General features: G+C 43.0%; 1 protein-coding gene across 1 annotated transcript in view; it reads right to left on the bottom strand.

Annotated features, from left to right (window-relative positions):
* Positions 1-22,341, bottom strand: part of ACOXL (acyl-CoA oxidase like) — a 263,368-nt gene that overhangs the window by 116,101 nt on the left and 124,926 nt on the right. The window contains 2 exon segments of the mRNA XM_037056729.1: positions 7,357-7,457; positions 8,673-8,768. Coding sequence (XP_036912624.1) covers positions 7,357-7,457; positions 8,673-8,768 — 197 coding nt within the window.

A 22,341-nucleotide genomic window follows, 5' to 3' on the forward strand; every position in this document is an offset into this window, starting at 1 on the left:
TTTATGTGGTGTATTACATTTACTGATTTGTGAATATTGAACCATCCTTGCATCCCTGGGATGAATCCCACTTGGTCGTGGTGTATGATCTTTTTGATGTATTGTTGGATCCGATTTTCCAATAATTTGTTGAGGATTTTAGCATCTATGTTGATCAGCGATATTTGTCTGAAGTTTTCTTTCTTTGTTGTGTCTCTATCTGGTTTTGGAATTAGAATGGTGCGGGCCTCATAAAAAGAGTTTGGGAATTTTCCCTACTTTTGGATTTTCTGGAATAGTCTGTGAAGAATAGGGGTTAGCTCTTCTTTAAATGCTTTGTAGAATTCTCCTGTGAAACCATCTGGTCCGGGGCTTCTGTGTGATGGGAGTTTTTTGATTACTGCTTCAATTTCATTTGCTGTTATTGGTCTGTTCAGGCTTTCTACTTCTTCTTCATTGAGTTTTGGAAGATTATATTTTTCTAGAAATTTGTCCATTTCACCTAGGTTTTCAAATCCCTTGGCATACAGTTCTTCATAGTAATTTCTTACAATCCTTTCTATTTCTGTGGTATCAGTTGTAATCTCTCCTCTTTCATTTCTGATTGTGTTTATTTGTGTCCTCTCTCTTCTTTCTTGATGAGCCTACTTAAAGGTTTATCTATTTTGTTTATCTTTTCAAAAAACCAACTCTTGGATTCATTGATCCTTAAAATTGTGCTTTTAGTCTCCATGTCATTTAATTCTGCTCTGATCATGGTTATTTCCTTCCTTGTACTTGCTCTGGGCTGTCTTTGTTGTTGTTCCTCGAGTTCTTGCAGGCGTAGGGTTAGGTTGTTTGTTTGAAATGTTTCTATCCTCTTTAGGTAAGCCTGTATTGCTATGAACTTCCCTCTCAGGACCGCCTTCACTGTGTCCCATAAGTTTTGGGTTGTTGTGAGTTCATTTTCATTTGTTTCCAGAAACTTTTTGATTTCTTCCCTAATTTCAATCTTGACCCATTCGTTGTTTAATAGCATACCATTCAGTCTCCATGATTTGGGGTGTTTGGGGTTTTTTCCTGTGGGGTTAGTTTCCAATTTCAGTCCCTTGTGATCAGAGAAAATGCTTGGTATGATTTCTATTTTCCTGAAATTGTTGAGACTCATTTTGTGTCCTATCATGCGGTCTATCTTTGAACATGTTCCATGTGCATTTGAAAAGAATGTGTATTTAGCTTCTTTGGGATAGAGGGCTCTATATATATCAATTAGGTCCATTTCATCTAGGGTGTCATTTAATGCTGCAATATCCTTGTTGATATTTTGTTTGGAAGATTTTAGACAGTGGTGTGTTAAAATCTCCTACTATCATTGTGTTGCTGTCAATGTCTTTCTTGAAGTCTTCTAGGATTTTTCTTATATATTTGGGTGCTCCTATGTTGGGTGCATATATATTTATGACGTTAATGTTTTCTTGGTGGATTCTTCCCTTGAGTATTATGAAGTGACCTTCTGGGTCTCTCTTTATGCCCTTTTTTTGAAGTCTATTTTGTCTAATATGAGAATTGCTACCCCGGCTTTTTTTTTTTTCTTGACCATTTGCTTGGAAAATTTCTTTCCATCCTTTCACTTTTAGTCTGTGGTGGTCTTTTGACCTGAAGTGGGTCTCTTGTAGGCAGCATATGTGTGGGTCATGCTTTCTTATCCATTCAGCTATTCTATGTCTCTTAATTGGTGCATTTACTCCATTTACGTTTAAAGTTATTATTGAAAGGTACTTATTCATTGCCATTTATGTACCTGAGTTCCTCTCTGTTTCTCTCTTTTCCTTTCTTTCCCTAAAGCAGCCCTTTTAGTAATTCTTGTAGAGCTGGTTTGGTGGAGGCGTATTCTTTTAGCCTTCTTTTATCTTGGAAGCTCTTTATTTGGCCTTCTATCTTGATTGATAGCCTTGCTGGGTACCGTAGCCTTGGTTGTAGGCCTTTGTTTCTCATTACTTGGAATATTTCTTGCCATTCTCTTCTTGCTTGGAGTGTTTCCGTTGAGAAGTCAGTAGCCAACCTTATTGGGGCTTCCTTGTATGTTACTTCCTTTTTCTTCCTTGCTGCCTTTAGGATTTTCTCTTTGTCTTAGAGGTTTGCCATTTTAATGATGATGTGTCTTGCAGTAGGCCTCTTTGGGTTCCACCTGATTGGGACTCTGCAATTCCTGGATTCCTGTGACTTTATCTCTCCTCAACTTAGGAAAATTATCCATTATTACTCTTTCAAGTAGGTTTTCTATCCCTTGTTCCTCTTCCTCTCCTTCTGGTATTCCTATTATTTAGATATTATTACATTTCATATCGTCTTGCATTTCTCTTAAATTCTTCTCATTTTTTCTGAGTCTCTTTTCCATTACTTGGTCCATCTGGGAGATTCTTTCTATCCTGTCTTCGATCTCACTTATGCGATCTTCCGCCTCATCGATTCTATTCTTCATACCTTCTACTGTGTTCTTCAGTTTAGAAATTGTATTTTTCATTTCCTCTTGGCCTTTGGTGATGGTTTCTATTTCCTTTTTCATGTTGGTATAGTTTGCAGAGTTCATTGTAGCTCCCCTGTAGTTTCTGGTAGCTCATTGTAAGCTCTTTGAATTTCCTGATAACCAGTGCTTTGAATTCAATATCTGATAGTTGGCTTGTCTCTATTTCATCTAACATTCTTTCTGAGACTTTCTCCTTTTCTTTCATTTGGGGATTGTTTCTTTGTCCTCCCATTGTTTGTGTTGCTCTTCTTGTTGGCCTCAGCTTCTTAAATTGATCTGTTCTGGTTCTCTGGGTTTATGGTGTGAACTTCTGTGGTAGGATGCCTGTGAAATTCAGTGGTACAGTTTCCTGCAGGTATCTTGGTGTTCTCTGCTTCCACCTACTCCTGTTGTTGTTTTCCAGCTGGTCAAACCTTTTCTTCTGGTCTCACTAGCTGCAGCAGCCTGAGGCGCTATTAGTGTGGCCTTTCTCACATCTCAGTGAACTCAGCTGGTATCACCAGTGCCCTCCCAAGATCCAGACTTGCGCCACTCTCCCATGCCCCAGTGAGAGCAGGTTTTTCCCCAGGCTTCCCAGCCCTGGCCTGGCATGAGGGCACGGGCTCCCACCCAGGCTTTCCTGGTCTCACAGACTTGGGCTTGGACCTTTCCCAGTGCTTTGGCTGAACACACAGGGCAACTCACAATTCTTCCAAGTCGGCAGCCGCAGCCTGACTCCCGGTACTTCTCAGTCTGCGCCCAGCTGGGTAGGGATGGAGCTGGCGACTGGCGCTCTTCCAGGGGCCCTGCCAGTAGCCTGCAGCTCCCTGAGACTGTGGGAGCGCCAGCTCAGGCTACCAGGAATGCAGGGGCCACTCAGTTCCCCAAGCTGGCAACCACAGCCTGACTCCACTGGTTATCAGAGCTCTCTGGTTTGCTTCCCATTGCCCACTCCTCTCTCTGCCACTACAGGCAAACCGATCTCTCCTGGTGTTTTCCAATCTGTGCCCTGCTGGTTAGAGAGGGTGCTGGTGACTAGTTCTCTCCCAGGGTTGTTGTTGCCCGCCCTCATCTCTCAGAGACCGGGGCGACCCGGCCAGGGCCTTGGCGCAGCCCGGCGGAGGGCATGCAGCCTCTGCGCTGTTCTCTCGTACCTTGATGATCTGCGGTCGTCTCCTCTCCTCGACCTCTGGTCATTCAGTGTCCGCTACACTTTCTGGAGTCCTGCCTTCCTATATGCTGGGTCCCTGTTGAGTATCCGCTGTGCTCCTCTGCAGATCAGCCCAGTTTTTCTCCGGCGTGTGGAGGGAAGCGAAATCCTTTGTCCTACTCCGCCGCCATCTTCCTCCTTCAATTTTTAAGTGTTGAAGCAGCTTTACATAGCAGACATGAATTGCACTTGGTCATGATGCAGAACTCACTTATACACTGCCGGATAAAATTTGCTAATGTTGTGGAGGACATCTGTATCTTAGTTCATCTAAGTTACTGGTATGTAGTTTTCCCTTTTTTGTTCTCTCTGCCTAGTTTTAGTATGTGAGTAATACTAGCTACATAAAACAGAGTTAGAAAGTGCTCTTAATATTGGTTGAATCTTATTTTTATCTTTGTCATTCTTGCTAGAGAGTTAGCAATTTTGTCAGAAATAAAACAAGAAACTTCTTTTCAAAGAAGTAGCTTTTTATTTCATGGATTTTTCTTTAATGTTTTCAACTTCATTGATTTATGCTCTTTTCTTGATTATTCTCTTATGCTTAGTTTATGCTTACTTTGCTCTACTTTTTCTATTTTCTTGAAGTGGGAGCATAGATGATTGATTTGAGGTCTATCTTCTTTTCTAAAGTAAGCATTTAATACTATACATTTCCCTATCAGCATTTCTTTATCTGCATCCTGCATATTTTGATATGTTATATTTTCATTTTCATTTTATATATTTTTAAATTTCCTTTGAGACTTCATGTTTGGCCAATGGATTATTCAGAAGTGTGTTGTTTAATTTCTGTATACTTAGAAACATTCTTCTTGTCTTTTGTTGTTAACTTCTAGTTTCATTCCATTATGGTAATGAAGCATGCTCTGTAAGACCTAATTCTTTTAAATTTATTGAGGTTTGTTTCATGGCTCAGGATATGCTCTATCCTGGTAAGTGTTCCATGAGTGCATGAAAACATGTGTATTCTGCTCTCATTGGGTATAGTGTTGTATATAGTGACCTCTGAACAATGCAAGGGTTAGGGGAACTGACCACATGTACAGCTGAAAATCCACATATGACTACAGTCAGCCCTCTACATACATGAATTCCCAATGGCCAGTTGACCCTTGAACGACACAGGTTTGAACCATGCAGGTCAACTGATAAAAGACCTTGCATAAGTGAACCTGTGCATTTCAAACACACATTGTTCAAGGGTGGACTATGTATCAATTAGTTCCTATTGGTTAATTGTGTTGTTCAGTTCATCCATGTCCTTTCTGATTTTTGGTCTGATAGTTCTATCAAATACCTGAGAGTGATGTGTTGAAGTCTCCAACTATAATTATTGATTCATGTATTTCTCCTTTCATCTCTACCAAGTTTTTCTCTAGTATATCACTATGTACAATGTATTAGTGGTTGCTTTAAGTGTCTTTATATGTGTGTGCACAGATATGCATGTGCACATGTATATATGTGTGCAACTTATTATGGTCTAGTGGCATTGATGTTTCACCATTTTGTGATGTGTAGAAGCCTCACTTCCACTTAGGTCTTTTCACTTTCCCCTATTTTTAAAAAATAAAACTTTCCAAAGTATTAATAGCTCCTCTATACACATTGAGCACTGTACCAAAAAAGTCATGACTGTTACTTCAAATATCAAATACTTAAATGACTTTTAAAACTCATGACAAGGAAGAGAGCATATTTACCCCTATTTTATACATTCCAATGTTCTTTCCTTTTATGGAGTTCCAAGCCTTCTTTTGCTATCATTTCCTTTTCTGTTTAGAGAACTTCCTTTATTCATTCTTTAAGAGCAGATTGGCTAGCAACAGATTCTCTTAGTTTCCCTTAATCTGGTAACATCTTTATTTCCTCTTCAACCTGGAAATATATTCTCTCTGGATATAGAATATGCAGCTGACTCTTCTATCCTTGCAGAACTTGAAAATAGTGTGCTCATTCCTCCTGGCCTCCCTGGTGATGAGAAATCTTCTGTCATTTGGGTTGGTGTTTGCCTAAAAGTAAAGCACCATTTCTGTCTGCTTTCAAAACTTTTTCCTTGCTTTTAGCTTTTTTTTTAAAAAAAAAAAAAACATTTTATTTATTTATCTTTAGAGGGGAAGGGAAGGAGAGAGGAAGGAAACATCAATGTATGGTTGCTTCTCGTGCATCCCCTGCAGGGAACTGGCCCCTGCTGGAAACTGGCCTGCAACCCAAGCATGTGCCCCAACTGGGAATCGAACCGCGATCGTCTGGTTCACAGGCCCGCACTCAATCCACTGAGCTACACCAGCCAGGGCTTGCTTTTAGCTTTAAGAAGTCTAATTATGACATGTCCTATGGTGAATTTCTTTGGGTTTAACTTATTTGGGATTCACTCAGCAGCTTGGATCTTCAGTTTCTTATCTTTCAACAAATTTGGCATATTTTCAGGCATTGTTTCCTTGAGTACTTGTTCATCCTCCTCTGCTTTCCTCTTCATTACTACTCTTCATTATTGTTCTGAGGTCTCCAAGGCTGTGCACTGTCACGCACTCTGTCCAGACTGGATAAATTCTATTGCTCCGTCCTCAGTTTTACAGATTCTATCCACACTACTATCAGTGTCGTGGGGCAAATTTGCCATTTAACCATTGTATTTCTCAATTCTATAATTTTCATTAGGTCCATTTTATTCTATATTTGCTAAAATGTTCTGCTATTTTTATTTTTCAAGAGTGCTTGTAATTGCCTTTGAAGTTTTGTTAGGACAAGCACCTTAAAATCATTGTCACATAACTCCAACATCTGATTCTTCTCAGTGTCATCATCTACTGCTTTCTCATTCGAGTTGGTTTATTGTATAATGGGAGATGTTCCTATAGTAACCAGGGTATTTGGGCATTATACTATGAGATTGTATTTCATCTTGAGCACAAGTCTGGGTGTGTGTATATATGTTCAGCTTCCCAGTGAGTGCTATAAACACCATCCTGGTGAGAGTGGTGCACTGCCTTGCATCGCCTTGCACTGTGGTTGCTAATGGGTGGGGTAAAACTTCAGCTCCCTCTTGGTCTTGCTGATACCAGAAGTGGTTGGGAAAGCAGTGCCAAGTAGCCCAATTTCCCATCACCTCTTCCTGCTTCTCATTGATGCTGGATGAGGGCAGTGGCCAAGCCTCCACTGGCTCTTACTAAAACTGGGAGAGGGGGAAGTGGAATACTAACTACCCCAGCTCATTCCAACACAGATGCCAGGTATGGCTGGAGGCTCAGCTGCCACTTGACCCCTTAAACATAGAGGTTAGATAACAGGGAGAGAAGCGATCAATGTCTACACTAGTCCTGTTTCACACTGTCTAATTTGGTTTCTTGTTGCTATGTTGAGTGTGTTGCTTTGGCTGCTCACTAGGTCCACTGACACCAGGGAAGGGGGTAACATTAGTGGTGACCAGCCCTGACTCACATGTCCTGGTTTAGTCTAGATGATGTCAGATGGAGGTAGGGGCTTAACTTTCCACTGGATCCTGCTGACACTGGGGTAGAGGGTTAAAGTATACTAGTGATGAGTTCCACCTTACCTCACCTCACTGGGTCTTACTGCTGCTGGTGGAAGTGGAGGCTGAGCTCAACAATGGGTTCTGCCAGCTCACCAGTGTGTCCTGCTGACATTACCCTGATGGAAGAGTCTGAACTCCACTCACTCCGCCAGGCAAGGGGTGGAAGATTAGTTCCGTGCTCAGCCCCCACCAACACCACCAGGTAGGAGTCAGAGTTGCTATACTTGCTATCTGCTGCCTGCTTCCTTAAATTAGAAGTCAGAGGAAAGATCAGGTGCTGCCAGGCCCTGCTAAAATTGGGGTGTGTGTGTGTGTCTGACTAATGTAGAGTCAGTGTTGCCAAAAGGATGTTCTGTCACTAGGCCACCCTCCTCCCTGTCCTTTGCCTGGGAAGAACACCCTTTTCTTGGAGCACATTTTGTCTGTGCCTGTTAGAGATTCGGGACATATATGCTCTCTACAGGATTTATGACAGGCAACAAGGGAACCCTGAGAACCGACTGCCATTTCCTTCCTTTAGGCGGCCTGTCCCCTCCTTCCCCCTCCCAGCGTCTCCCTGTGCCAGTGTGCTGTGTTGCATCCAGGGTGTTGATTGCTAAGAGGTGGCCCTGGGAGGTGGAGCCACTCCATCTTAGCAGGACCTAAGGTCCTTGTTCTTTTTTAAAGCCCAAATTGTGATCGCATTCTACATACCTATTTATATCATTTTTACTTACCACCTTATAAGTTTTTGATTTCTGTAAAAACCTCTTTTATGCACAATTTTAAAGGCAATACAATTCCCCACTGAGTGTCCAGAACATGGTTTACATAATACTTTTCCTGTTGTTGAAAGTTTAGATTCCAACATTATTACTACAATAAATAATGTACTAATGAAAACGTTTGTGTCCTCAAGTTTCCCTGTCATTAGGATCATTGCCTTAGATGGGGTCCCAGAAGTGGAATCTCACAGAACCCAACAGAAACATGGATGAGTGCCCCCTTTTGCTTTCACTGACACTGGGGCCCCAACACACTCTTAAATTGAGCCAATTGGATAGAGAAAAGAAAACTGTGCTCCAGCATGCCTCCACGCGCATTTCTCTGACCACCACCAGTGGGGCTGATCTATGCCCTCCTTTTGTAAGTGTGCTTTCTACATCTTTGCCTGTTCATCTTCTGGGACCTGACACGCTCTTTAGGACTAGCCTTCCCAGCAGAAGGATCTGACTCAATATGCACAAGTAGTTTTCTTAAACCAAAAAAGACAGAGTTCAGCATCAAAGATTAGCCAGGAGAGAAAAAATGCAATCCCTGTTAAATTGCTGCAAAAATCAAGCGCCTGGCAGGAAAACACCTGCCAATTAAAAGGAGACATCAGATAAAGATAAAACATGTGAAACCCTTCCGATTTCTGGATAACTCTTGATTTTAATATTTATGCTATTTAAGAAGAATGAACGTTTCCTGACTCTTACCTGCAGCCTATAACAACATTGTCACCTTCAAAAGTTAGAAACACGTCTGTGTCACATTTTAAGCCTGAGATTTGGTTTCCCACCACGTAACCGTATTGCAAAAAGAGAAAAAAGAAAAAAACAGCAATGCATTTTAAATTGGCAATCCCATCGTGAAGGACTAACATTTTCTTTGAAGTTTTTAAAAAATACAGAAAACTGAAAATAAGAAAATAACATTTCTCTTACCCAAAGAATCAGTCTAAGAATTTTGCCTCATCACAGTAGCCTTCAGGGCATGAATGACATTATTTTGAGTGTTGCCTTCATTAGCAGTAAAAACATTTGAAAATAGTCATGTCATATTTTCTAAATGCTTCAACAAATTATGCTAATTTTTTCTAAATCTTATGAATTTTAATAAATATCAAGGTCTTAGTGATCACACCCTACAACACACAGGACAATGTGCCTCCCCTCCCACCTCAACCCACCCCTTTAAAATGAGCAAAAACACCTATGATTCTTGAAAGACAACATAAAAATCCTAAATTGCTACTATGCACCTTAATGTTATTAAATACTTTGCATCATAAACTCCCATTCCAGCTGTTAGCTAGGTTTTTTTTTCTTTTTTACTTCCTGAAATCCTTACTTAAATGGCAGGAGCCTGCTGCTCATTTTCAAAGTGTTGATAACATTTCTGCCCAAACCAGGAGATCAGCTGCTCCACGGAGAGTTGCTCAGCCTCAGGCAAAGCACAAAGGGAGCAGAGTCCACCTTCGTTTGGCCTCAGGCCCTCCCAACCCAAAGGCCCCGAGTTCCATGTCTTTCAGCTCTTTGCGCTCCCCATTCAATCTCCAGAATCTTCCCCACTCTCAAAATCTCCCACAAACCCATCCTGCCTCAGGAAGCCACATCAGAGGCAACTGTCATGTTTCTTCTCCCAGGAGCACCTGCATTTAGACTTAGGCACTGCCTGGGGCATGACAAGCTTTCACCCTGGTGATGCCTTCCAGCCACTGAGCTACGGATCGTCCCAGTGGGGGTGCTCCTGCAGGCAGCCAGACACTCCAGCTCCAGGGACCCTTAACGCCTTAGGGGGCAGCTTCGCTTCTGAAAGTGCTCACTAGGATCACAGAAGCAAGCACTTCCTGCAGAGCCCTGAAGTCCTGTGAGCATCCGTACTTCCTGCCCCAGAGATGCCCCCCCACTTTTCCTCGTGCCCCCAGCAGCAGGGCAGTCCAGGCAGGCTGTTGGACTAAATTACATAAAGTTTACAGAAGCAAAGGCATCTTCACTAGTCCACAGGAATCCTAACTTACTGGTCCAAAGGAAAAGGGACAGTGTGTATGGGTAAATCAGTCAGGAACATTTCCACTTCGGGAAGCTGAGCCTCTGCACCTCCTCCCCCAACCACAGGGTTACAGCCACCCCTGGACAAACTGCCCAAAACTTAATTCTGACTACATATGATCTGCCTCCAAAGGTCTCCCCGCGGCGCTGACTCACTTTCATCATCATCATTCTGCCATTTGTCAAGGATCCACTGCAAGCCAGCTATTGTGCTTTACCCAAGCCTCATTTGTTATTTCACTTCATTGTTTCCACCTTCACAGCAGCCCTGTGAGGCAGATGGTACCCACTGTACAGATGAAGAAAGTGAGGCTTGTGGGTAAGTGGGGATGTTCGTGAATAACCTCTGAAGGTCTTGTGAAGACAAGACGAATGCTAAATATAGTATCTCGGTGTTAGGAAGAATCAGTAGGAGCAGAACTGCTCAGCGCTCAAAATAATATGTTTAAAGGAAAAAAACCATTCTATGTGAGCATTTTGCTCTAGTTTCACCCAGTAAGGGAGGGAGGAACAGGTTCCCTGCCATTCTGTGGTACCTGCATTCAAACTGGTTCGCACTCTGCCCCTGAAGCCAGGCCATCAAGGGCTTTAAGATGACCAAACAGATAATCTTCAAAGGCAGCAGGGTCAGGAAAGGACATGGACAGCCTCTCCAGGAGCAGGCACTAGAGTCCTGAGCACATCAGGCACTAGAGTCCTGAGCACATCAGGCTGTCTCACCTCACAGCAGTTCTCTGAACACGATGCAGCTGGTTTCTCTTCTAGGCGGTGAGACTCAGCTTTGAGCTCCTCTTCCAATTTGAGCATCAGATAAAACTGCGTGACTGTTCTGAAGACTCTGGACTCACCAGGGCTCTGTTGGAGCTGAAGGAACACGGCTCACAGCCCTTCCCCAGCGTGCAGGGCAACAGGAATGACCAGCAGAGAGAAACCCAAAGGCCCATCACATCTGGGGCAGAACTGTGGCCAGCGTGCCACCCCCAATCCCTGAAACTCTGGAGGCTTATTTAGGATCTGATTTCCTTAGTAAGGCCCATCCTCATAAATGGCAAAGTCCTTGGGGTCTGTGAGGTGGCCGTTTCGAAGCTCGCCAAGCTCCAAAGTCCCAGGCGTTGAGTTCTGTGAGTGTCTGGACATCTGCAGAGAGAGGTAACTTACTGTCTGGGGCCACGCGGCCATCTCTTGAAGGACTTGAGTTCTAAACCTGCGGTGCCCAGTTCTTTGGAGACAAGTGATTATAAACAGTATGCGTGTGTGCATGCCTTAAATGTCATTTTCTAATTAAGAGTGAACTTTTAAAACTAATTACTAAAAGCAATACATAAGCATTGTGAAAACAAACAAAAAATAAGTAATAAGTAAAGGAAAAACAATTAAAAAATGTCATCCATAATCTCACAGTGTGGGTGCCTGAGAAAGACAGACCACGAGAAAAGGGCTTGGGGCAGGAACTGAGGATAGCAAGGAAGGGATAGACGTTGTGGGGGAGGCCGGTGTGGAGACCCAGAAACCAACAGATCCCTTTGCAGATCTGGGCAAAGGGAGCCATGGAGTGTTCTAGGGAGAAGAGGCATTGACTGGGCATGGGAGGCACAAGTGCTGTTGAAGCTCCCTGGGTGGTGGACTGAACCCTCATGCTGTGCATCTTGGCTGGGAAATCTCTCCATTGCAAGACCTAATATTTTGGTCCTTGGTGTACCTCAAGTTAAAACTAAAAATTTACTTTGGGGAGGCCTATACAAACATTACAGAGAGTGTGTGCGTAAGTGTGTGCATGTGTCTACCTTATAGGCTGAATTGTCATCCTCTCCCTACCTCTCCTCACACATTGACCCAACCATCAGGACCTCAGAATGGGACTGTATTTGGCAACAGGATCTGTAAAAGGGAATTAGGTTTAAATGAGATCACCGGAGTGGGCTGTAATCTACTATGACTGATGTCCTCAGAAGGGGAGATTAGGACACACACAGAGAAGAGACCAAGTGAAGACATGCAGAGGAGAGTAAGATGATCTGCAGCCAGGAGCACGGTGCTCAGGAGGAACTGACCCTGCCAACACCTTGGTCTGGGACTTCAAGCCTCTACAATTGTGGGAAAGTAAACTTCTGTCATTTAAGCCATCCAGCCTAAGGTGCTCAATCTAGGGCAGCCCCGACAAACTAGCACAGCCCGTGTGTGTGAGCAGGTGCGCTTGTGTCAGGTGTTATCCTGAATCTCGCTGGTTCACAACATGAGATACATCAATGTGAACTGTTTCTCTGATGTAAATAAAACCTTTGGAGTCTTCAGAAATCCTCTCAAGGCATCATCTCAAGGCACTCAATAGCACTGCCGGTTTTCATTTCAAACAAAATGGTAGTTCCCAGCATTTTTCTTCTTTCCACATTGAACTCTGAAGTAGAGGCATTTGCTTATACATTTCAGGTTGGGGGGAGGTGGAGAGATGAGAAAGAAGAGGGGAGTAAGGAAAGAAAGAGGTTTCATCCAAAAAAAGGTGAATAATATTTTCCATTAGCTTACTTCACTGTTAATATATTTTTTTAAAAAGCATGGACTCGACAGCGGGGACTGTAAATTCCATGCTCCTACAGCCAACAGAATCCTTGGGAGACGAGGGCCAGAATCAGGTCTCAGTGAAGCGTGCTGGGCAGCAGGTTACTCTCTCTGCCTCTGGGTTACATCGGGCCTCTTAGCAAGTAATTGTGAATGTCATTAGGTTGTGTCCCATTTCAGTGAGAGCCCCACAAAACATATTTTATGATTCAAACTTTGCACACCAAAAATTTAATACTTTCCTGCTGTTTATAACATTTAATAAGTGTATCAGAACAAATTAGAAACAGGCTTTCTTCCCCCTTCTAAACAAATTGTGGGTAAATTTTGTTTATCTGAAGAAAAAACAGACCAAATCAATCTTATCTGGGAGGGAGGGTCAACTGGAAATAGAGACCAACCAGGAAGGACCATGTGTAAGAGTTGCATTAATTTTATGCCTGAGTAAGGAGTGCTCGCATGTGCGACAGCCAGAGTGGTGACATTCATGGTACCCACCCTGGGACAGCTGTGATCTGGGTGGGGTCTCTTGACAGCCTGAGTTCAAGAGCCACAAATGCTGAGTGTTCTGACAGAAGGGCTGACATATTGTCTCACTGTGTGCTGTGAGGAGATGCTGCACTCTCACAGCTCCTGAACTGGGCACAGTGGGCGGGAGGGAATTCACTCACGGTGCCTGTCACCTATTCTACGAGGAAGGTCTCATGTTGCAGGCACATCACTACATGTTGCAAACCAAAAACATGGTCCTGTCCTCGGGACAGATGGGCACTGGTCAGGTAGAGAAATAAAATTGGTTACAAAAGGATCTATGGTTAAGTGCCAAAAAGAAAAAGACCTAGGCTCCATGAGAAGAAAATGACAAGAAAGACCTCTTCTAACCTAGATGCCAGAGGGCTGTTTAACTTGGAACCTTACAGAGACGTCAGCAGGGCCAAGAATGGGAGAAAGCTTGCTTTGCTAAGCAAGCAGCCTGAGCCAACATCTGAGGCCATGAAGGGGCACGGAATGTGCGGCGACAAGAGACAAGGCTGGGCTGCAGGTGGTCAGTTGAGGGGAAGTGGCCCCAAAACAAGGATGGGGGATAGGTGGGGGTCAAGTGACTCAGGGCCTCAGGAGCCATCTTGATGTGAGGTTAGGTACAATGTAGTCATAAGTAATTTTAAGCCCTGGAATAAGATGACTTGTGATTTTAAAGCATAGCTCTAGCTGCTGAGAGGGCATGGCCCAGGAGGGGAGAGAGAGATGGCGGCGCAGATGTAGAAGGACAGGGCTTTGTGAGGGCTGGGTGTGTGCACGAGAAGAAGGAAAGTTGGGCACATGCCCAGCAGGTGTACAGGGTGGTGCTTACTGAGGAAGGGGGTCCCGGATGGGGGTGTTTGTGGGGAAGGACCACACATTCACATCTGTAACTGCCGGAGGTGAGAATCAGTGAGAGAGCCAAGAAGATCGGTCAAAATGAAAAGTTAGACACCAGACTCTGGCAGTGTGAAAGATGCCTGGGATGGGAGATGTAAGTCAGAGCCCTCACCATACAGTGGCATCTAAAGCCTCAGAAGGAACAGAACCATCCAGAGCATGACTACACAGAGAGGACCAGGGTGCCATTCTGGGAAATGGCCACATTCAGAGGTCAGGTAGAGGAGAATGACGAGACAAAGCAGTGGGAAGAAAAGTGGGATGCTGGGGCTCTGTGAGCTGAGAAGAATGTGCCCAGGAGGGGACCATGCCAGGACAGTGCACCTGACAGCTCAGACAGGGTAGGACCAGGAAGGGCCCTTCAGACCGAGCCGCAAGAATCAGTGGGGAAGGGGACAGTTTGGCAGCATGGAGGGGGGGATGCCCGAGACGTGTGGGTCTTCTATCTCTGGCAATATGGCAGAAGAGATAAATCTTTAAGAAAACTAACTCTCTAGTTAGAAATCATTGAAAATACACTTGATACATATGTTTTCAAAACTCATGGGAATGCCTACTAAGCTGATAAAGGGAAATCCACAGAGGCACAATGAGAGAACATGACTCTAAAAAGGGTGGCGGGTGCTGAGGCCAGGTAGGAGGTTATATAAAGACACCCCAACATTGTTCTTGGGAAAACAATGCCCACCATCACAGAAACAACACCACCCTCACCCAAGGAGATAATGAGGACATTCTGCTCTCAGCTCTGCCCATGGATGGGGCAAAAACATCTCTCAGAATTTGGGGCTAGAGTCTGCACCAACTACCTTGTGCGGTTTTTTGGCCTGACTCCATGAGGCCCTTGAAGCCCCAGGCAGGAGCCAGGCGAGAGAGGACTGTGGTCTGTGGGTACCTGGCGGTCGATGTAGATGCACTCTGGCCTGAATTGCACCAATAAAGCTCCAAAATCATGGACTCAAAAAAAATCACAAAATGCAAAACACAAGGGGAAACAAAGGACAATTAGACAATCAACAGAATCGAAACTCCAAAGATATTGAGAGTAATCTAAAACAACTAAAAGAAGAGAACAGAAAGAAGGCAGAGAGACAATTTTCAAAATGACAGCGTCCTAACATTTTCCAGAATTGTTGAGAGACACAAATCCACACGTTCAGCAAACCCAAACAATGCCAAATGGGAAAAATAAAAAAGAAATTCGTACTTAAACACATGATAGTGAAACCATAGATCAGCAAAAAATGAAATACCTTAAAATTAAAGAAATTAGATTGGCATGAATAATTGCAATTAGACAGCTGATTCCCCAGCAATAAGGGAACCCAGAATAACAGTAAAATCTTGCAAGTGATGAGAGAAAATAACTGTCCATCATGAATTCTGTGCTTAACAGTAACTAACTTTTCCAGGAGGAGCATGAAATAAAGTCATGCTCCGACAAGTAACAGTAGGTTTACCCCCACACAACTGCACTAACAGCTTTCTGAAGGTGCTCCAGGAACAGGCAAAATGACTAAAGAGCTGCAGTGAGGAATTGCGAGCAGACAGACTGGTGAGAAGCGGTAGTTCTAAACAAACCTTAATTCCAGGGAATGATAAACACTAATTTGTGAAATGAAAAAGCATGGTACTGAAGTAACAAAATGACAATATCGAGGCTGGGAACTTCACGTGAAGAGTGAAAGCAACCGAAGCTCTTGCATTGTTGGGAGAAGGGAAAGACGGTATTAACTGTAGAGCACGCGTGTGAAATGTACATGGGTAGCCAGAGGAACCCCAAGATCAACATAAATATCTTGAGAACCAGAGAGGGGTGAATGAGAAGGAGAAAAAACAATAAATCTGAAAGTGAAGCTCGAACAAGCAGAGATAAGACACAAGTAGAATGCAAAGAGCGAGATGGAAGACAGGAATTCACACTGATCGACAGTGACAATACACAGATAAACATGAGGTTGTCAGAGTAAATTGAACTTAAAACAGGTACACAGTAAGAGAAATTTAAAGTAAAACAATGAAACAAATAAATACCAAGCAAATGGAAGCTATTGTTCTTCTACTGGTATTGGACAAAATCTATTTTACGGCATTACTAAAGCTAATGAGAGTTGCTACAGAAGCACTGAAGATTAAATTCATTGGGAAAGCAGAACAACTCTAAACTCGTAAACATCTAATAACTCAACTTCAAAATAACGAGACTGGAATTGGTAGAATTACAAGGAGACCATCGACGGTGGGAGAACTTAGCCTACTCAGTAACTGGCAGAGCAGACAGAGCCAGCCTCAGGCAGAACAAGGAAGACAGTGCTTAAATGATGCCGCAAGACTGAGCTCCCAGCCACATCTAAAGCCCTACTCCCACTCACAGGATGCACATTCCTGTGAGTCATGCATGGAAATTGTCTGCGTTCTTCTAGGTCATAAATAAGTCATAATGATGTTTTTTCAAATCTTTATTATACTAGCCATTTTCTCTGATTACAATAAAATTAAGTGGGGAAACCAATGTAATAATAACAGTTATTATTATTGTTCTTATTGCTATTAATTATTTAACAACAACCAAAACAGTTTCCACCAAGAAGGCAGTGTTGTACAGCAGTAATAGTCTAGCTGAAGTGCTTGGGTTTGAACCTGGGTTCTGCCAACTCGGGAGCTACGTGTTCTTGGACAAACCGCTTACACCGTCATTTTCCGTATACATAATATTAGTCCTTTGAAGGTGTCTTGTGGGGATTATATAAGTTAATGTGAAACATGAAGACTGGTGCCTGGCATAAAATAAGAATTTAACAAATTCGGCTGTTATTTTTAAGTGCTAGACATTAGGAAATTTTAAAAAGTATACTCAACTAATTCATCATTCAAACAAGTGATGATGGAAGCTAAAATATGCTTAGTATTAAAAAACAGAAAATCTTATATGTCAAGTCACGGTTGATCAGCCAAAGCAATGTTTTAAAAGTTAAAACTTCAAATATTAAAATAGTAAAAGAGAAATGGTGAATACTAATGAGATAATATCCAAATTAAATTACCAGAAGAACAGCAGGAAAACAAACCCAAAGAAAGTAGAATAAACAAAGAAGATAAAAGTCAGGAACTAGAAAAACCAGATAGAACCTGGAGAGGAACACTTCTTTGAAAGAATATATGCACACTTACATTCATTGTAGCATTTTTACAATAGCCAAGACAAGTGGATAAAAAAGCTATGGTACATTTACACGATGGAATACTACTCAGCCACAAAAAGGAAATCTTGAAGAGGAAATCTTACCCTTTGCAAAAGCATGGATGAACTTGGAGAGTATTATGCTAAGTGAATCAAGCCAGTCAGAGAAACACAACACCATATGATTTCAGCCGTATGTGGCATCTAGCAAACAAAGTAAACTAACAAGCAAAATAGAGACAGACTCATAGACAGACAGCAGGCTGACAACTGGGGAGGGGTTAGGGAAATGGGTGGAGGCATGGAGCAAAAAACAAACTTTTTTTGAGAAAAGAAAAATTCATAGACACGGGCAAGCGTAGTGATTGCAGGGGCTGGTGGGGGAGGTGGAGGTGGATATGGGGAAGATAATGGTGATGGACAGAGGCTTGGCGTGGGGTGTTGAACACCTAACATGGTGTACAGATGATGTGGCGTGAAATCACGCACCTGAAACCTGTATAATTTTGCTAACCAGGGTCACTCCAATAAATTCAATTAAAAGGAAAAAAGAAAAAGTTTTATGATTTGAAAAAATGTTAAAATATCTTATCAAGAACCACAAAAATGGGGGCAATAATCAGTCTGAGGAACACAAGGGGAGCATAACTACAGACAGAGCAGGGATGAGAAAGATACAAGGGTGTTATGAACTTAATAAATTTTAGAAGTAAGAAGGAGTGGAAAAATTACTAGAAAATGTAAATTACCAAGCAGACTCAGAAAAAAGTAGAAAGCCTAAATAGCTATCACCACAAAAGAAGGAGCATGAATTATTTAAAATATTCCCAGAAAGAAACTATGAGCCTCAGATGCCTTTACAGGAACTTGTACCAAATAGCCAAGGAACAGATAATTTGATTCTATTGAAACTCTTCAAAAGAACAGCATGGATGGAACTGGAAAGCATTATGTTGAGTGAAGTAAGCCAGGCATTGAAAGACAAATATCATATGATCTCACCTTTAACAGGAAGCTAAATAACAAAACAAGCAAGCAAGCAAAATATAACCAAAGACACTGAAACAGAGAACAGGGGGACAGTGATCAGAGGGGACAGGGGAGGAAATTTCAGGGGAAAAGGGGAGGGATTCACAGGAACAAGTATATAGGACACATGGACAACAACTAAGGGGGGTGGAAATGGGAGGGAGGCGGGGAGCACTGAGGGGGTGGGCTGGGATGGGAGTAAAAGACAGAAAACTGTACTTGAACAACAATTAAATTTTTTAAAAAAGAGAACAGAAGAAGAAGGCGCAGCCCACCACCCATCATCTAATGAGGGTGGCATACCTCTGACACCCAAATTTGATACAGGCAGTCCCGAAAGGAGTAACACAGCCAGCCTCACTCCTGATCACAGATGGAAAAGCCCTAAATGAGTTCTAGCAGACACACTGAACAGTGTATCACACACACACACACACACACACACACCCCACAACTAAGTTGTATGTATCCCCAAACTCAAGATTTGTTAAACAACAGAAAATCTGTTAACGTAAATTCGCTACATTTGCAGATTAAAGGGAGGAAAAGGTGCTATTAGCTCAATAAAATAAGCACACACAAGTAATTCCATAAAATTCAAATCCATTCATAATTTTAAACCCACCAAAAAATTAACACACACACACAATCCTCTTCATAAACCAAAGGTAGAACAGACCTTTCCTAACATGAACGGGAATTTCTAGATGGAAAATACCCACCCCAGACAGCATCCTCACTGGTGAAACAGGGAGCACATGACTTAAGGTCAAGAATAAAATACAGGCGTCTGCTACTAACCACTTCTTTGTACCACGGCACTCGAGGTCCTTGCCACTTAAATAATATGACAAAGAAACAAATGTAAGCGATTTTAAGAGAAAAAACAAGCTATTGCTTTCATGGACAATATAATTTACAGAAAATGCAAAAATCTACCGATGGTTTATCAGGATTACTCTCAGAGTTTAACAAAAGCTAGCTGGGTATAAGACCAACATATGAAGTTCAACTCCATTTCTTACACCAGCTACAAGATTGTTAGAAAATGCTTTAAAATGTAAACCTAGAGCATGTACTGCGGGAGATATCTGCAAGGCTTCTATTCTCTGAGAACTATTTCATTACCTGTACGAGGAGGGAATCAGCAGGTGTGTTCGTGATGTATGACCCCATTTCCTCACCAAAGATGAAGTCAGGAAGGACTCGACTCCAGCTGAGCCTGGAACTCAGCACTGGACCTGCTAGATACCATCTCGGTGTAGCTGGCATGGAAAAGCTACCAACTCCACAGCCAAAGAGCAGCTGCAAATGCTGCAGAGCACGCAGAATGGGTGGACATGAGAGGCAGAGGCCAAGACTGTGGGAACCGAGGGACCGGGGCAGAGCCGCCATGATGCCAGACCCCTCCCCAGTCCCCGGCCGGCCCTGTGAGGTATGGATTTCAGAACCTTGGATGTGTTCTCCTGTCCTGCTTGAGCAAATGTGTGATGCGTCTCTTCTTGCATCCAAACAACTCTGAACAAGATGATCACAAATTCAGAAGCCAACTTGCGAAGCTTCATTTTTCCCTACTATTTTCTTGGTGTGATAGGCTGAATCATGAACCATCATAAAGGAGGAGGAAAAAAATACAGTAGATTCAAAATTTGGCAATTTGGGCCAGGATAAATGCCAACTCTATCCATTATTCTTTCATATGTCTGGATGCTATCCATTCCATATAAAATTTATAATCACCTTCTTCATGCCCTTAAGAAGTTTGGGCTGAGGTCTTCAAAGGTATGTTGCCAATAAAATGGATTGTCCTTGGGTCATTTTAGTAATTTCTTTTCTTTATCATGATAAGGGTCAGTTTTACTACCCAAAGTTCTCCCATGCTGGTTTGCCCAACAAGATAAGACCTACTAACATAAGACACACACAAATATGACATGTGGATTTTCTCACTGGGAGAAGATCTTTTCCTGTGACAACAGGTTCACAGCAAAACAGAGAGGCTTGTTAAAAAATTGTCGATTATGACTTCCGGCCAAGATGGAGGCGTAGGTGGAAACACTGTGCCTCCTCGCACAACCAAGTTTAAAGACAGCAAAGTTTTAGTAACAAAAACGCAGCCAAAACACAGAAAATTGAACTGTACAGAAATCCAACAACAACGAACCATTCAGGCAGACCAATAAGAGGGGCGGAGTCAGCAGCAGAGCAGGGTCAGGCAGGAAAGAGCACAAGCAGAGGTTGGTGGATCCCAGGTGTGGGATGGCAACGGGCGGACCCAGTGAGGGCCCAAGGCGGCAGGCTGACTGCAGTTGCACATTCGCAAGCAGATAAACCAAGTGAAGGAGCGAGCAGTGAGACAGACCACTCAGGCTAGGGCCCCAGCAACAGAAATTAGAATCTGAAAGCACCAATTGGAAAGACTTTCGGGGTTGAGGTGCCAGGAGAGGCTCCCAGGCTCACAGAGAGTTCATTGGAGAGACCCACAGGGTCCTGGAGGGTACAGAAGCCCACACACCCGGGAACCAGCACCAGAAGGGCCCAATTTGCTTGTGGAAAGCGGCAGAGGGAACAGAAATTTGGGAGAGAGCAGAAAAAAAACACCATTGCCCCTCTCTGACCCCACCTCCATAAACAGCGTCACAACCCAGTGACTTGGGTTGCCCCACCCCAGTGAACGCCTAAGGCTCCACCCCTCATACATAGCAGGTGCTAACAGACCAAAACATTATGGCTCAAGAACAGCTCAAAGCCCCAGAGCCAATACTTCTAAGTGACCAAGAAGTACCCAACCTTTCAGGTGCATAGTTCAAAATACTGGTGGTCAGGATACTCACAGAATTGGTTGATTTTAGTCACAAATTAGAGGAGCAAATGAAGGCTAAACTAATTGAAATGAAGGGAAATGCACAGGAAACCAATAGTGATGGAGAAGAAACTTGGACTCAAATCAAGGGAGTGGACCAGAAGAAAGAAAAAAATGACCAAACATAAAAGAATGAAGCAACAAGAATTCAAAAAATGAGGAGAGGCTTAGGAACCTCCAGGACATGTTTAAACATTCCAACATCCGAACTATAGGGGTACCAGAAGGGGAAGAGGAACAGCCACGAGTGGAAAACTTATTTGAACAAATAATAAAGGAGAACTTCCCCAGTCTGGCAACGGAAATAGACTTCCAGGAAATCCAGGAAGCTCAGAGAGTCCCAAAGAAGTTGGACCCAAGAAGGAACACACCAAGGCACATCATAATTACATTAGCCAACATTAAAATGAAGGAGAGAAGCAGCAAGAGATAAGGGGACAGTCACCTACAAGGGAGTTCCCATCAGACTGCCAGCTGATTTCTCAAAAGAGACCTTACAGGCAAGAAGGGGCTGGAGAGAAGTATTTCAAGTCATGAAATCCAAAGACCTACAGCCAAAATTGCTCTATCAGGGAAGCTTTCATTTAGAATGGAAAGGCAGATAAAGTGCTTCTCAGATAAGGTCAGATTTGGGGATTTCATCATCACCAAGCCCTTATTATATGAAATGTTAAAGGGACTTATCTAAGAAAAAGAAGATTAAAAATATGAACAGTGAAAGGACAGCAAACTCACAGTTATTAACAACCACACCTAAAACAAAAGCAAACTAAGTGGACAGCTGGATCCGGAGTGGAGCCATAGAAATGAAGATCACATGGAGGGTTAGCAACAGGGGAGTGGGAGGAGGAGAAGGGGGGAGAAGGTACAAAAAATAGCATAGGCGGTAGGTAGAAAATAGAAGGGGGGAGGGCAAGAATAGTATAGGAAATACAGAATCTAAACAACCTGTGACACATAGACATAAACAAAAGGGGGGGACTGGTGGGGGAGGGGTGTGCAGGGGGAGGGGAATGAAGGGGGGAATAGAACAACTGTAATGCCATAATTAATAAAATATTTTTTAATTGTGGATTATATTAAAGGATAAGTGTAGAAAACTGAGCAACACAGAACCCAGGGGTCAAAAACAAAGTTATCATCCTCCTGCCCTGAAAAAAGCAAGGCCCTGCATTAGAAACAAGAGCCTTGGATTTGAAAGATATGAACTGAATGGCAGTTTCCCCCACTCACTGCCCTGAAGAAAGAGCATCGCATCTCTGGTCTTAGTACTGTCACCCCCTGAA

The sequence above is a fragment of the Sturnira hondurensis genome, unplaced genomic scaffold (genome assembly GCF_014824575.4).
Source record: "Sturnira hondurensis isolate 20B ecotype Veracruz unplaced genomic scaffold, ASM1482457v3 Scaffold0009178, whole genome shotgun sequence".
Classification (NCBI taxonomy): Eukaryota; Metazoa; Chordata; class Mammalia; order Chiroptera; family Phyllostomidae; genus Sturnira; species Sturnira hondurensis.